This window comes from Dermacentor variabilis, chromosome 10 (assembly GCF_050947875.1).
Source record: "Dermacentor variabilis isolate Ectoservices chromosome 10, ASM5094787v1, whole genome shotgun sequence".
NCBI classification, from domain to species: domain Eukaryota; kingdom Metazoa; phylum Arthropoda; class Arachnida; order Ixodida; family Ixodidae; genus Dermacentor; species Dermacentor variabilis.
In genome coordinates, this window is record NC_134577.1 from 84339247 (window position 1) to 84357046 (window position 17800).

General features: G+C 43.8%; 1 protein-coding gene across 2 annotated transcripts in view; it reads left to right on the plus strand.

Moving 5' to 3' along the window:
- Positions 1-17800, plus strand: part of LOC142560752 (multiple PDZ domain protein-like) — a 311252-nt gene that overhangs the window by 266868 nt on the left and 26584 nt on the right. For both annotated transcript variants that reach the window (XM_075673072.1, XM_075673073.1), the window contains one exon: positions 2112-2256. In XM_075673072.1, the coding sequence (XP_075529187.1) occupies positions 2112-2256 (145 nt within the window). The remainder of the gene's footprint in view (positions 1-2111; positions 2257-17800) is intronic.

The window sequence follows — 17800 nt, forward strand, 5'->3', positions numbered from 1 at the left end:
AGAAGGAAACATTTAGAAGCAAACTTCCCGAGCAATTCGCAGTGCACTCCATGCACAACTTCACTCATTTATGTCCACTATGGCTGCCAGGATGAAATTTATCGCGCTTTAGTTTAATTTTTTTTGTTTGATAGTGCACACTTGAGGATTTAAGCTATTATAAACACATTCTTGGTTTGTAGCATGAAGGGACACAGACGAAGACTAGAAGACAAGACTTGTCTTCTTCTAACATACATGTTTACAAATTCTGGCTGTTTGATACATTACAGTAACTAAATGTCTGGAGAAACTGGGCAAACAATTAGGCCAAGTGTTTTATTGAATGGTGCTACAACCAATCACCAGCAGAAGCTGCAGTCCCTATAGGTTGCTATAGGGACTGCAGCAAATGACAGTGGTGCTAACGGGACCAAGAAGACTCGTGGGCTATCAGGAGGGCTGAAAAGTAAACAGTTGAGCTGCTATGAAGGAATCAATAGCAATCAAACAAGGCATGTCGCCACAGTGAATGTTTCTAGAAAGAGACATATGTCTTTGTCAGGGTATATAGCAACTGCTTTCCTTGGTAGTTTCCACTGTATTATTATTATTATTATTATTATATATTCTAATGTATTAGTTAACTATGTGGTAACAAATGTGGAAACATTACCAGAGAAAATAAATGAACAATGAAAACTTTTATTGTACGAACTTACCCCTGAAGGCAAACAATGCTAACATGGCCACAACATGGGTGATCACAGTTGGCTGATTGTTTAATTAAAACTGAACCAGCTCTTGGCCAGCCGCTGTTTATACATGAAACTGGGAGTCCCAGATTTGCCTTCATATAGCACAGTGAATGTTCCTGAAGGAGCTTGAAGCATTGCATCCATTGCGTGCAAGCAGTTCAACGACTCACATTTCGAAACATAAAAAAGATAAGCAGCATGCGTCAGGGTCGATAAGATATCAGAGTAAAGTGCAGCAATACCGTGCAGCAATATGTGGATCAAAGGCAGTACATACCTGTTTCCAGCTAAAACAGTTCGAGGTTTGCAAAAGCGGAACACGCTCGACGGTGCAAAGGCGTTAATGGTAGCAAACAAATTATTTTGGGTGGCAAGTGAATCTGTTCCTTGTAATGGCAGACGAGTATATTGAGGCTCTGTCACATGGTAAGAGTTGTACTTCATCATTCACAATGCTTCACCACCCAAAATGTTACCTCATGTTACTCTCTGTGCATCTTTCTTTATCAGTTTAACAATCTAAATCCTCATTTATTTGATAAAATTGTGCGCTCATCTTTAAACGTGAGATGTGATCTCGTCATCTGTTCCATGTTCTCATTGTACGTTGTTGGTGGCTGTTGGTTCCTTTAAAGAAGTTTTTCTGAAAGAAGCGTCAGGGGTGTACTGCGTGTGCATATACATATGTATAAAAAGTTCGGCACTCATTGGCATCTGGTGCTGCAACAATTCTCTCAACACCTCGCATTGCATAGATGTCAACTACAGTTGAGTTTGATGAATTTTTTATTGACTTTGGATTGTATGTACTCCCAGTTAGTATGTTTTTTCTCACATTTTTTTCCCAGAATGTATGTACAAGGTCCTACTGTACTTGTAATACTGTTATAGTCTTGCAAGCAGACATTATAATGTTAAGGAGATGTTCGTGAGCTACTAGTTGTCTGACCATTGCTGTTGTAGACACAGCGACCTTAAGACATAAAGTAACGATCGCATAAAGTAACACAAGCACTGCCTTTGTTAATTTGTTTAATCATCTTTGTGCCTAGAAGTGCACTGTGTCTACAGCAAAGATGGTATCAGCTAACAATGCACAATCAATAAGATATCAGTTAGTACTGTGTATACTTTTAATCTTGTTTGTGCTTGACTTATACTGGTATCACAAGGGCACTTCCAATTGCGATCGGGCCTCATCGAGATTTAAGTCTAGCCTGCGATTGGCTACCTTCCGCAGCTCATGTGAATGAGCCAATCGCTATAGGGAAATTCGGTCCCAATCAGGCTCAATCCTGATCAAAAGTGCACCATATGATACTCCTGATAATGAGGGATCACTCACAGCTGACGCTCCTTGTGACGTGCATGCAGGTGGCGCAGCTCTTGAAGCAGGCCGAAGGGGTGCTGACGCTGATTGTGGCGAGGCCCATGGGCAACGTGGTGCCCTTGCTCAAGAAGAAGGCCGCATCTATCGAAACCCAGGAGCCCTCACGAACGGTCCCCTCCAACCGCAAAAGTGAGTGCCCTGCAAAGTTTGTTGCCTGGACCCTTGCACCGTCACGCAGAATGCCACTTGCATGTTTACTCCTTGCATTCTTCCTTTTGTGCATAAGTGTGTATGCCATTCCACCGACATAGGACGGTTCAATTAGGGTGTAATTAAAGATGCTCGAAAGGATCGCTGTTTGTGCATGAACGTAAACGAAGAGATGGTGTGCGGTAAACCTCCTCATGATTATGAGCAAAGCAGAGCCACAAGGATAGAGTGGGAGATAGAAGTGATAGAAGTTGCTCGCACTGAAATTCAACTGAATTTTATTTACAGAAAATTCTTGGTTGTGCATAAATGCAAAGAGAATAGACCAATTTCTTTCACTCGGGTTTTCATTGCTGCAACATGCTTTCTTTCTATTCTTTACTGTGATAGCTGGCTTATTTCCTGTGTTTTTATAGAACCAAGCATTTTTTACCAATAAAATATAGATGGAAGATCAGCGTTTATCCTGTTTAAACTTTATCCACTACTTTGTCCATGTGGTTCTTCACTGCTGATAATCGTAAACCTATTCTCCAAATTTTCTGTTTTTATAAACCCCTACCTCCCCCTTTTCCCTCAAGGTATTCTATGCTGTTAGCTGTCAAACCGTTGTGACAAGCAGCCTGATCACAGTTAGTTTCTCTCACATCCTCCAGCATTGGAACCAGCAAATGTGGGTTGAACATTGGCATGTGTCCACGAGAGGCACTGAATAAGTACTACGCTTCCATCTATTTAATTCGGCATTTATAAAGAAAAACAAATTTGAGTTTATGATTACTGCTATTGTGTTCTGTACTTGTCCTCCTGCATTTGCTTATTGGTCGGGGGCATTTCATGTGTCAAGTTATTTTGGGGGGTTTAATGATTTGCAGATTGAATGTAAAAACACTGCATATGTATTTAGTTGCGCGCAAGTGCGTATTGCAAAGCCTTTCACCTGCTTTATGAGCATCAATTCAAGCGTTGTAGAAGTAAAGCGGGCCAGAGCTAGCTGTTTAGAGAAGCGGGCAGGAAAGAATTTGCGCAATTTCTCGTGAAAAGTGCCTATGATATTGGCTTGAATGCTTTTGCAGGCCTTTCAAAAGAAAAGTGCTCCTGCACACATAGTGGAGGGCAATCTGTGAGCATTGCAGAGTGGAGGCTGAACGACATAGTAGAAAAATAAGAATGCAAGCTTCATGGCACTAATAGCTTCCAGTATTCCAATTTGCTATGGATCACACTATTCATCAAGGCAACTAGAAAATAATGTACGTATGTTTAAGAAATTGAACGACAGTAGTTTGCATTAAAAAGAAGACACTGGTTGATGATTGATTAACAATTTACGCCGGGTGTTTTTTCAAAGTGCAACAAAATCAATTTCTGGCGACATAACACATTGCAACATAACACATTGCGAAATGCCATTTATTGGCGATATGTTGCTTAACACTTCACAATTTTTTAATCTGAAAATTCAAGCAATGATTAAGTTCAACAAAACAGTATGGTGGGCTAGTTGGTATTGCATGTTAATAGTCTTTAGTGCAAAGAGGAGGAGGAGGAGGAATAAACCTTTATTGTAGAACCAGCACTTTATGATGGCCGGGCCTAAGCCTCCCACGAAGGGACGTCGAGGGCTTGCCTCGCCGCCGCCTCGCGGGCGTGCTGGGTCGCCCAGGTTTGGTCGTCGAGGGCGGAGCTCCGCAGAGCCTCATGCAACCTCGACGAGAGAGTCGTGGTGTTAGTCTGTGTGTACTGTGCTGGGCACTCCCATAGCATATGCGGAAGCGTAGCCGGGTGAATTCCACAGCACCGGCAGTTGGGGGTAGTGTAGACATCTGGAAATATAAGGTGGAGGCGGGCGGGTGAAGGGTACGTGTTTGTTTGTAGCAGACGCAGGGTGGTAGCCTGCGCCCGGCTGAACTTTGGGTGAGGCGGGGGGAAGGTTCGGCGGCTGAGGTAAAAGGCCTTAATGAGATCGTTATAAGTTGTCAGATTGTCCCTGGTGTCCAACTCATCTCCAGTGACTCCGGCGCGGTTGACTAAGCCTCGCGCAATGGAGTGGGTGACCTCGTTGAGATTGGGGAGGTGTGGGTGGACAGGGCCCGCATGGGCCGGGATCCATGTTAGGGAGATTATGCTGTCTTTAGAGTGTGGTGCCTGGCAAAGGACGCAAAGAACTTGGGGAGAAATACGACCTTTGCTGAAGTTAGTGACGGCTGAGCGACAGTCACACACTATGGTGTGACAGGTGGGATCTAAAGTGGCCAGGGCGATGGCCACTTCTTCAGCCATCTCGGCAGTGGGGGTAGTGACGCTGCAGGCGTGGTGTAAGACTCCATCGCGTGTTGCGACGGCCACAAATCGTGTGCCATGGGAGTATTGGGCTGCATCAACAAATGTGACGCCAGGTACATGGGCAAGGGCTTTTATGATAGCTCCGGCCCGAGCTTGGCGCCGGGCCCTGTTATATTCAGGGTGCATGTTTCTAGGGATAGGGTCTATGTAGATCCAGCTACGGATGTCGGTCGGGATCAGTTGTTTGGGGCCCTGTTGCTGATGGTAGGTGAAGCCAAGCGTGGACAGAATAAAGCGTCCCGTTTCAGTAAGGGTGAGCCGTTCAAGCTGAGAGCGTTGTTGGGCTTCAATGAGTTCGGAAAGGTTGTTGTGAACTTCCAGTTGGTTGAAGAGTTCAGTGCTGGTGCAATGCGGGAGACCAAGTGCTTGCTTGTAGACCCCTCGTATGAGGGTGTCGAGCTTGTTTTGCTCAGCCCGGTACCAGTTGAGGTACGCAGCAACGTAGGTAATGTGGCTTATGACAAAGGATTGGACGAGTCGGAGTAGGCTTTCTTCTTTGAGTCCCCCTCGTCGGTTAGATATACGTTTAAGAAGTCGTAGGGTGTTTTGAGATTGGGCACAGATCTTGTTGAGAGCCAAAGCGTTGGAGCCGTTGGTAGAGATGGTGAGACCGAGAACCCGGATACTAGGGACGTGTGGGATAGGACTGCCATCTTGAAGGCGTAGGGTGATGGCGTCACAGGGTCGGTGATCAGATTGGTGTTTGGGAGGGCGACCCCGCTGAATGGGCTTGTATAGCAGAAGCTCCGATTTAGCCGGAGCTTCTGCTATACAAGCCCAAAAGAAATGCACAACATTTGAGAGAAGGCACACAGGACGCAGTGCTACTAACAATGATGATGATAACAACAGTTGTTATTACCACTGTGTCCTGTGTGCCTTCTCTCGTGTCGTGTGTTTCATTGCACTAAAAACTATTAACAAAAAATTAAGGTTTATGTTAATGATTTGAATAAGGATAATGAGTGTTCCTCAGGCAACATGGCTTCTCCGTCACTGTCGTTGTCCCTTGATGACTCCTTGTAATCAACATGAAAGTCATCTGAATCATAGAGTTCGTAAGAAACACTTGAATTTCTGCCTTATTCAAAGTTCTTGACTTTTTCCATCATTAAAAAAATGCATGGAATTCCTGCACCAATTCACCATTCTGGAAAACGAGAACAACACTGACAGTCACTGTGCTTTGTCATGCCATCTGTCATCTAAAAACAAAGCCTACCATAGCTTTTTAGTTTAACCAAATTCTCTGTAGATGGCGCAACCAGTCTGCAGATGTTTCATGTTCGCAATTGATCACACAGCCAGGAGTGGGCATCGGTGGCCCGACAAGTCTACTTGGGCACACCGGATTAAGCGACAGAGGTGGAGTCGGGCAGGTCATATAGTGTGCAGACCGCGTAACGGATGGTCTAGAGACAATGGATATCACGGATGACAACGAAGAGGAGCAGATTGGGTGCGGAGTGAAGGCAGTTACAGCTGAGGGCATCCTGGAGTGATGGCAGTAATAAGTTTGTAGGCATTAGGATAGCCTTGGCAAATAGAAGTCTGGGTTGACTGGGAATCACTGGGAGAGGCTTTACTGTGCAGTGGATTTAAGTAGGCTGCTGCTCATTATTATTATTAGTATTGTTTATTATTGCGCTTGGTTCTTTCTCCATAAGAATTAGGCGACCACAGTTTCGAGCCATGCATCGTCAAGACATTAGTTGCAGAGGGCTTTCTTGTCGTGTGCTCAAGTGCCTTTCCTCGTTGTACTCATTACCACTGCCTCAATGTAAATATTAACAGGTACTGGAGGTGATGCAAACATTGATGAACTAACATCATCACTCATCAATTAGCGGCAAGAAAAAACAGGCACATACTCACCAGTTCTGCACATGTTGCTTCAGAAAAACATAGGGCAATCACATGAAGGTTTATGATTGAATAATAAGGCAATGGGGAGTAGACAGCCTGTCCTGCGGAGTTCAAGTCTTCATTTCTTGCTCGCTGGTGTCATCCTCTCTAGGACTGGGGACAATACGCTGGCTTCACGACCTGCTTCGGCGCAGTTCGACTGATGACACCCAGGGTTATCTGTAGCACTTACCTGGCTGTGAATTACTGTACCCTCAGCACATTGCCTGACCTGTGATCTGCAAACTGTTCGCAGTGCACTGAAGTTCCAAATGATGCCCGCAAGAACCGGCTGGTAGGAAGTAGGGTAAAAGGAAACATGAGAAGCTGCGATGCAAAGTTTTGTCTACATGCACCAGTTAGCAAACAGCAACTGAAGAACAGTACTGCTGGCATGCGATGACAGCCAGAACAACAGTAGGATTGAAAAGTGACCCAATTGGTGGGCGATCACCGTGGAAAACGCAGCGCAAAAATGAGCCAGGAATGTAGATACGGATGCAGTGCTGATTAACGGCTGTCATGTTTACTGCGCTCAAGGCAATATATGCGTGTAGAAAGCAACAACACATACAATTCCACAATGCCCTAAACATAGCAAAAATGGGGAGAAACCATCATCAAAAAATGCCACCAGTCAATCTGAAAGATACGAAATTTCTTTGTCATTCAGCACAAATGAAAGCGTGTTCAATGAAACACGCATTGTTAGTAGATACCATAAGCAGTAAACACGGGAGATTATCAAGGCTCTTGGAATTCGCGAAAAAGTCTTCTTATACGTCAGCTCGCCTTCACTTTTGGAGGATGATGTTACCAGGGTAAAAATGCTTAGAAAATCACCAACCAGTTGTACAGAGGGGTCCACTGTTAAAGGGAACGCTTAAGTGCAGAGCATGTACAGGTTTTTCCTCTCTCGCAAGAGTACAATCGCTCAGATTTGAAGCAGTTAACTTGTGGTTGGTGGCTCCGACTTTTTTTTACACACCTGTGCAGTTACATTGCTCCGCAGCCACTTGCCCCTTTGGCACGAGCCAGGTGAGAGCTGCACATTTGAGTGTTCCTTTTAACAGTGGACTAAGCTGTACAGTCAAGCACCTCCACAACAAATGCCTCTACAAAAAAATGACCTGCATAATGGAGGAATTGTGGGAAGACATGTGGTTTATGACCTCGCACATTCTTTATTACTCACCGGTTGAACACACACGAAATCACTGAACGCAGCTGGTTCGATTCTTGTTCGAGAACTGACTCCAGCGTGCGGCGCGTGGAGCTGCTTGCTTAGGTGCTACACTTCATTATCATTGATTAAATTACCATAGAATAATTCTGTCCCAGTTCTGTTATAAGCTGTGCGGTGTCCGACCTTTACAACGAAGTGACCTGTATAATGAATAACTTCAAAGGTCCCAGGCACTTTGTTATAAAGGTGTTTGACTGTATTTAGAGACTTCAAAGAAGTACCTAATGGGCACTGATTGAAAACCCTGCGAGACTCGTTTGGAACTTCATGTGCACACGTTCTGTTTCCGTTTCGTCCAATGCCTTCCGCATTGTGCACGTGTCCACTGGCACTGAAGCACTTGCATTTTTGTGAAGTCGTTTGTCAGTATGAATGTAATGCTGTTCATGCACTGACCTTGAACCAGTTTCCTTTGAAGCAAGGAGATGCTCCCAATATTTAAGCCTTTTCTCTTCAGGCTTCACGAGTGCCGTTTTTGACCAATCCATGCCTGTGTGAGGATTGCACTGATGCACATACTGCACATTCTGACGAGTCACGCAGTGTCCCCATGGCACGTTATGTACCTGAATTTGACGTGTTGTGCTAATCCACAGCATAACAAAAAATATGCAGACCTTCACCACTGAATAGCACTTAGTATGTATTTCAGACAACGGATGAAATTTTATGTTATTGCAAGACTACAGCTTAAGTTCATGCTGAGAATTTCACGCATGGATACGTGGAAATACCAGACGTAACTTCCTTTACAAAAGACACATTTGAGTACTGTGTGAACATCCAGCCGATGACTTGTTTCTATTGAGTCATCTTTTGTGAATTTTTGTATGGCAGCATTCGCTTGCAATGTTTTAATTTTTAAACGTTTAATGACTTGGCTCTTGATAAGGACAGTTTATCTTGATTTAGCATGACCTGGTGTCCATTTTTTTAGCATGAATTGTTAATTTGCAAACTTTTGTGCCTGTATTAATTGCCATCAGTCTAATGAAATCAGCACTAAATGCATGCTAAAGTGTTACTTGGCAGAGACAGCTTTCAAACTCGGGCAAACGAAATTGGTAGCCTATGCTTGTGTTTGACAATCTCAAGGTTTGTCTACACTTTGACGTGTTTGGCTTGCTTGGTGCTGGCAGCTAAATTTATACACAAGATGGGAAGTAAGCAAGCCATACCGCTCACATAAGAAATACACCACAGGTTGATAATGAGCTGACATGGTATGCGAGCAGTAATGTTTTGGCATGGTCAGCACGTCTGTCGGAGCTCACAGGCTATGCAAGCACCAGTGCAAATGCAGAAGGGAGCCTGTTTGATTGCCAACATGGTGCATCACACACTGGCATGTAACATGCTGTGTGTTGCCAGTCAACATTGTGTAGCTGACCTTGGTACAGCCACTGGTTCCAAGACTACAAAACACATGTGACTAGACCGCATTTTTGCATATACAACCCACCTTCGCATATAATTTATGCCACAGTCGTAGCCCTAGGATAAGAAAGCAAAAGCTGCTGCTCTGACACATGTAAGTAACCTATTACAGCATTTATATTTTTGTAAACGCAACCTGCAGAACCAAAGCTTTCAAAACAAGCTTACTCTGCTGTTCAGTCTTCATGGCCTTTACTGCTGATTTCTGCTGAAGCATGCCACAACTTCGGAGCAGCATGGAGAAATTAACATGAATTGTGCATTGATTTGCAAGTGTCCTCGTGACAACAGAAATTTTCTTTTCAGGTGCAACTTCATGGCGATGAGAAGCACATTGCCATGAAGCCGCACCTGAAGGCAAAGTCTAGTCTTAATTTACGCCTCCTGTTTTTCTAAAATCGCTTGAGTCTCTTGTGTTGGTTATACGTGTCAAAATGCAGTAAACAAGCCTTGAGCGCTAGGTGATCACAAAGAGCGCATGTAGAGACTGCTGTTTCTAAATAGCTTGAGAGTTTGGGACTTTTTAAGCACTTGGGCCGAAGAAGAAAGCCTTAGGAAAAGACATAGAAGACAACAGGACAGGCAGGAAACGAGCACTTTTCCTGTCCTGTCCTTTTGTTTGGATGTCCTGCCCTGTGCTTCCACTCTGGCATTTATCGTCCCTGTCCTTTCATCTTTTCTGTCTTCTTCAAAGGTGCCTTTCCTTTTTTAAAGCAAATAACCTTCTTCTTTAGCTCTTTTTTGCCCATTTTCTTTGTCTATGGTCAAAGTTTTACCACCTATACGAAAAGAGCCGATGCAAAGGACACGAGCTCTCGTGTAGGTGAGTTGCAAGGTACACTCGTCACTGAGCACCGACTATTATATCTTTGAGATGCAGGTGTTATCCAACTACTATATACTACTGCCGTAGATGTGCTGGCTAACGGTTTTGTCATCTATTGAACTAGGCATTCATGCAACAATAACTACCTAGATATCTTCACTGCAACAAAAATGTGCAATCAAACGCACCATTTCTTTAATAAAGTGAGTAGCTTTCTAGACTGTCAATGCTGGTGGCACAAATGGTTGGGAAGGAGAAAAAGAGACGGACAGAAAAAGCTCTTTCTGCCAGAAAGTGCTCCAACAGAAAGTGCCTTTTCTGTCTGTCTCTTTATTCTTTCTCAACCTTTTGCACCACTAATGTCGACAGCAATGCTAGCCCAACATAGTATGTTGGTAAGCTTCCTACAAGCACTCGGCTAGCCACTTACATGATTGACAATCATAAGCAAAGTTTCCTGCACAGATTTCTTTTTTGTCCTCCCTAATCTCTGGAAACTGCTCAGATATCTAATTTCTAACTAGCCCAGCATTTTTCATTAGGTGCATTGAGCGTTTTCAGCCATCTTGCAGGACAGCAGGGTAGAGGCTTTTGGGGCAGGGGGCCTTTGCAAATCAAGCAACACGCTCTTTCTCGCTCGGGCGCACGCTGGTGCCTTTTCTCTCTCTCTCTCTCTCTCTCATCTACCCTGTCCCATGCTGCCCTCTACCTGCCACCTCTGCCACTTCCACTTCTGCTGCTGCCGTGGTGGCGGTGGGGAAAACTGTGCGTGCCTGCATGCATGGGGCGACGGGCCTGTGCTTCGTGAATGCCCCCTCATCTTGTTGCCTGCTGTGCATGCTTCGGCTCTGGCTTGCCACCTTTGGCCGCCGCATGCCCTTCTACTTAACCCGCTTGATGTCCCTTGGAAACGTTTGCTTGTAAGTACCACCTGGCCAGCGGCAATGCTTTCCTCCATGTGGTAGAGCGTTTGGCAGGAACTGCTGTCCGATTTACGGATCTGTTCCTTTACTCTCTAAATCTACATTTTTTTTGTTGCCATGTCAACACGTTTCTGGGGAAATTAAAGGCTACAGAATGGATACAGCCAAGCATGATGGAGTACGAAGTTTGTCCTAAAAGTTTGTACAGTATTCTTTAAAAACACTTTGCACATTTCCCGATGCATCGGTGTGGTGACCTTCAGAAGAGTCTTCATTAGACGCAATGCACTGGTTCCACCTCTTCTTTCATTGCTGGAAGCGTTCTTGGAGGCTTTTTTCTCTTACATGCTTCAGCAGCAATGTCAACACTATCAAAATGCTGCCTCTACAGCACCAGTTTGCATTTAGTGGACAAAAAGAAAGTTGCGGGATGCCAAATCCAGCATGGAGGAAGTGTGCTTGAGTGTAGTGGTGAAATTGCTTGCCAAAATCTCATTCCCTCTTAATGGAGAGTGCAGGGGTGTTGTCGTACTTGTGAAAACAGTACAGAATAATAAAGGATGAAGTAGAGGGCTCGACGAACACAGCACTCTGTCCTTCTAGTCCTCTGCTTCGTTCTTTGTTTTTTCATGTCGTTTTCACAGGTATGGGATACCAACATGCCCAACGTAGCATTGTTGTGGTGGATGATCCAACTGCCCCTTCTTTATTTATATGAACACTAATTAGTCTTTAACATAGTTTGGCAAAATAAACGGAACTTACTCGGACTCATTTACAAAATATATATATATATCAGACTCGCCAAAATTCTACTCAGCTGGGCTCACCCAGACTCAAACTTATCAAAGCGTTATTCAGCGGGGCTCACTTGGGCTCAGACTCGCCACAATTTTACTCAGCCGGGCTCACTTGGACTCATAAAATTCTACTCAGCTAAGCTCACTTGGGCTCATATTCACCGAAATTTTACTCAGATGGGCTCACTCGAACTCAGACTCGCCAAAATCCTACTCAGCCAAGCTCTCTCAGAATCACATTCACCAGTATCGGACTCAGGCAGATGAACTCAGACTAATGGACTTACACTTACTCAGGCTGTCAATTGTGTTGAACGCCTGCCCTGCGTCCCCACAAGGCAACAGTGTTGATGCTCACTTTAAAAAGCACGCATGCACGGTACAGTGAAAGAAGGTTGAGCGAGTGAACCTGACTGAACCCACTGAACTTGGCATTTGGCATCAGTCTCGCTTGTTTCTCGCGATGCCACCGCTACCATAAGTTTGGCCATCCCTCACCTTCGTCACAAAGGTGAAATCGAAAATGAACGCTATGCTTGGCATTTCACGCAATGCTTCATGCTTCCCGTGAGGCTTTCAGTGTTTCCCTTCAAAACTCTTTCCATCGTGCCTCAGAGGCATGAAGAGTGGACACACTTTTAGGAGGAAAATGAGAAGGACAGGGCAAGGAGGGCTATGGAAGCATTGCGCCACATGTCTAGAGTGAGTGGCAGCGGTACTTGCATTGCCGGCACTGCGACAAATTCGGACAAATGCTACACATAAAGCTGATATAGGTGTGTGAGAGAAAGGGTAAGTGCAGTGACCTTGAGGAGGCAGCAAAAATCCAAACGTGCTGCCTATAATGCAGCGGCCACATTATTCTGCTTTTTCTGTTCATACAGTCAGCTGAAACATGGAACACGCCACGATTGTATGGATGGCTTTTTCGACATTGACACTAGGGCAGCGGAATAATCAGAAGTCGCTCAGACTGACAAAATTTGTTGTTTGCTTAAGGCTTCTACTGAGCTGGGCTTCACTCGGACTCAGACTCACCAAAATTTAACTAAGCCATTCTCCTCAGACTCAAACTCATGGGTCTGTCCGGGTGAGTCGACTGATGAGTCAGGTTGCCAACCTCTAGTTTTCATTGAGCGTCCAAAGTGAGGAGATTGATCATGATTATACTGATCATGATGCAGTTACAATGATCGCATCTGGATATGGGAAAGTGCTTTTCTAAGGCTGAATTAATTATCACAGACAAATTCTGTGCTAAAAAGCATGCACTGGTCTGTGTGGCGAAACTTTGTAGTTGTGCAATTGGCTGCATGCTTGTCTTGTCTTTTGGCATAATTCCTCAGGATATTGACTTGCCTCACTTAAAACTGGGAGAGTGCAAATATTCAAAATTACCAATGTTAATTGAATGGTCTTACTATCCCATTTGTATTCAGTTTGAGGATTCACTGTGCAAAGCTTTGAAATACAGTTGAAGTTCACTATAATGAAACGAGGTATAACTATAAATGATGAATAAAATGAAGTAAGTGAAATTTACATTGAAATCCTCATAGAAATTCATAGGGCAGTACATGCAATAATGGAAATAACAAAGTAATGAATTTAATGAAGTAATCCTGGGTCCCCTGTCAACTTTTTTATAATGAAGTTTTATTGTATTCCTTTCATTCGTGTGCTATATGGGACAACCATTGTTACGGTCAACAGAGCCAGAGAAAGAGGGCTGCAAATGGCTTCTGAGTGACTCTGCTGCAGGAGAACTGTGGTTTGTTGTTCAGCTGAACCAGTGCCTTGAGTGAACCCGGAGGGGTACAGCTGTGCCACTTGTGCCAAAATGCTGCATTTGCAAACTGCTGCACCAAGCTGTGCCTAAACCGTAAAAATGCCTCGAGTTGGACCCTAGTTGCTCCAAAACAGTAAGCGCGCAGCCACTAAGGTTTGGTGTTGAAGCCAGCTTCAGAACAATATCCTTGCAGCCAAGGAATTGCTGCAGGCATTGAGTACCACGCCATTCCAGCCTGCATTGTACTGCATTCACGTGCGATCACATTAGCGCTTCCGTGTTCGTGTTTGGTCGGAGACTTCTGAATTACACATCTTCAAACTCATCTCGTGAGACGCCAACACGCAGGCATGATTATTTCTGCCAGCAGTGATGGTAAACCAAATGAGCTTTGGCTCGGTCACCTGGCGAGTCACCTTACGTAAAAGCTCATAAGTTTTTCTAGACATCTTGGTCCTTTTAAATGACTTTTGACGTGTCACCTGTTAATACTAATTCAAATAATTCAATGTGTTGTAAACGAATGGGCTGCGCATGGCCTGCGAGGAACACTGTGTAGTACTGCATGCATCGTATTTGAGTCTGAGGACACTCGGTTTAAAGTCATTTGAAGCACCCATGTTGCAAAAATGTTATTGCATTTGCTTTAATTTTGTGCTGCACTAGTAGCACATTAGTACACCAGTTGAGGCCTCACCGCAAATTTTTTGGCCACACAGAAGCGTATGTCATTTGGCCATGAAAATAAGTTACATATCTAATGTGGAAACAAAAATGGAAACAAGCGAAGTCCATAGACACATTTGTGTCGATTGAGAGTGTCGCACAGTGAAGTACTCACACTGAGAATCCTCATTGGGTTGGTATAAATACCATGAATGACCGTTTTTGCCGTGGGTAGTGATGCACGTGTTGAAGATGCCATTAAGAGGATTCACTGCAGCATCAAATGCACCCAGTCATTCACCGCGTGAATGCCAAATCGCCCTGCATTAGCCACGTCCTCGGGGGAATAGCGCGCCTGTAATTTCGCAATATCATTGCTAATGGTGAGAAGTACATTGGTTTGCAGAGCATTTTTCGGTAAGTCGTAATTCGAATTATCGGAAGAATGCCTGCAGCGTGCAAAGCAACCATGTAATGAAACACAAATGGAGCTGCAGCTTCACTGTCGTACCAGTACCACGTGGTCTCAGTCGATCGCGCCGCATATCGGCTATAGCATACGCCGGAGCTATGCTGGAGCTGCACCAGAGAGCCTTAGTGTTGGTACGAAAAACAAAACAAAAAATACTGCACGCACCGTAGCGTTCAGCCAGAATTTTTCAACTTGTGTTTGGCCATCAAACGTAATAAATGATGGGAGGGTGATGGGACTTTTGCTTGAACCAACCATCTTATGCCTTTATGTGTTGCAGTATTGAGAGTTTCTCTCCACCTAAATGTCTGCTGCCGCAACCTGACCCAAAATTGCTGTTCGAGTTATCCATTGGTTTGAATTGTGGGAGCTTGAACTTTCGGTAATTGACTGTGTGCAGTAGACATCAGAAAGCAGAACACAGCATTCTTTTGTGCCCTTTGAAGCTGGTTCTATGACAACTGTAAGGCTGTTTCTAAAAGCACTTCGTGTGGTTAATTCAAAAACTTCGACTCCTGAACTTGTCATTTACTGAAATTGCGATAGCTTACTTCTTTGAGCTTCCCCGGATTTTGAGTGTTCTGTTCCGAATTTGAAATTTGTGACTCATAAAATTCCCTCCCCTTCCTCTTAGCCTGCTCCAATCTCAAAATATTCTGCTCCAAAACCACAATTTTTACGCTTAAAAAAATGTTTCAACACTTGTTCAAGGTCTTCCACCCCTGGTGAACGCATAGGGGAGATTGCTTGGCCATTTAAGAATGAGAGAAATAAATAGCCAAAGGAAATTTTTTTTATCTAAATATGCAAAATACACCAGCAATAAGCATATTCAACGAAAAGAAGAAATATCTTTTTGAAGAAGCTTTTTTAGCAATTGGGGTGCTGGGAGTGCAACACCAAGCAGAACACTGGAAGCGACGTTCACCCGAAGCCATCTGTGGCTCCGTTTGGAACATGTGCAGGCAGTTCTTGTCGAATGTGAAACATAGGTGTACGTTGCATTTGCTTTACATTACCTACGTGGTGCCATTGCTGCCGGGGCTCTTGCATCGGTCTGTCTCTTCTTACTGTGCTTTCAAAAGAATGCGAGTTGCATTCCAAACTTCTTTCTTGTCCTGTGCACCCACTCCAGCTCAACAAATGACACTTTCTGCCTGTCATTCAGTGTTGGCCAAAGACATTTAGCCAGAAACTTCATACTCAGTACCAAAACTAAGCACAAAAAAAAAATTTTTTTTTCCTTGTGTGTTGCCTGTAGACAACACTTGTGCATAAATTAAGATCAATGGTTTTAAGTTGGTCAATGAGCCTGCCTTGCCTTAGGCAGCCTGTGAATTTGTTCGTGCGATTTAGCCAATAATGTGTGATAGTATTGTACTTATTTCACTCAACAAGCACTACACTCTACTAAGAGTGCCAGGTGACTTGCCGCTGCTTTGTCTCCTTACTGTCATTGTCATGATGCTACAGATACGATCAGCTTTCCTTTGTGCCTCATTTAGAAGCCTCTCAGCTGACCTGGCATGGAATTTTCCACGGAATCAGATATATCGTATGGTGTATATAAGCCTTCTGTTGCTATACAAACTTGGTGAAACCTTTATATTTCACTTTGCTTAAAAATTGCAAATATTCAGTATGGGATTCAGTATTTAAAGGCTATTTTTCTTGCATATTCATATTCGATTAAAAAATTTTGCTATTTGAACACACCTGTTTAAGAACAAATATTCATAAATGAATCTTGTGTGCCATTCTGTTTCTGTTTCTTTCTTTCCTTTTTTTTTTACATTTCGTAAACAATGCTATAGCCTTTTGGACAGTAATGCATGTATTGCAAAATTGAAGGCTTTCTCTCACTGTACTGTAGTGGCTGAAATCATTTACCAACATGATATAGACTAACTCAGAAAGCGCATGTGAGAACAGTCTCGTGAGTAACTGCTGTATTGCTGTGCGGTCTGAAATTGTTTTGGTGAAACAGTGAACGTTGTTGCTTAGCTGTGGCTAAGCACTTTGCCTCTTGCTAAATCAGTACCAACTGTGGACGTGATAGCAAGAAAGCAAAGTGCCCTTAGGGGTTGCATTGTTTTGATAACATAGCTGTTTGAGTGTTCCAAGCTGGGCTCATTGGCTTGTGTTTGACATGGCAAAAAATGCAGACAACGATCGAGACAACAGATCCCTCCTGCTTGTATATGAGTCTATTCGATTTGGCTTTACTTTTGGCATTAGTTTAGATGAGGGCAAAACTTGTGCCCTCAGTTTAACAGTGCAGCAAGCACTGCGTGCACTGCACTCTTCTATTTGACGTCGTGTAAGGCCAGTTCAGCATGAGTTTACGGTTCGCCTACACTCGATTGCTTTGGAAGTGAAGCCGTTATGCAAGACCTCGGCAGCAGAAAAAAATGGCACAGGCGCTAGCCGATTCAAGTGGTGAGCAAACGTAAATATCCCCCACTTTGGTTACAACTGTTACATTGTAGTTGGCTTAAGAATGTGAGATCCAGTGCAATGCCTGAATGGTTCTCAGGGCATGTTTGTAAAGAGTAATACACTAAAATGCTCTTTCTTGCAAAAAGATAACATCCGTGGCTACCATTTCATTCCCGTGACTCAGTGCTACCACAATGGCAATTATGTATTGTGGTAACAAAAAGAATATACTCGCCCTTTTGTAACATGTGCATTTGTAGAAAATAAAAAAAAAACTATTTTGTGAGCACTGCAGGATAAAGGATTCTCCCAGCAACCTCCAATTACCCCTGTCATGCGTCAGCCGTCGCCATTCTGTATGCCTGCAAATTTCCTGTTCTAATCACTCCACCTAATATTCTGCCGTCCTTGAATCTGCTTCCCTTCCCTTGGCACTCATTCTTCAACTCTAGTGGGCCACCAGTTATCTTCTTCCTATTAGACTAAACCAATGGATAAAACAGATGAGCAACGAATGACAACTGTATTACTGAACGATGCAGGCTGGGAAATGCACTCTCATTGTAAAGTGTAAGCAAAACAGAGAACTGGAGTGTTGTACGTAATGAAATTGTTGTGACATTCAATCCTTGCCAGCATGCATCACTCAGCTGACCAAGGACCATACTTTTCAT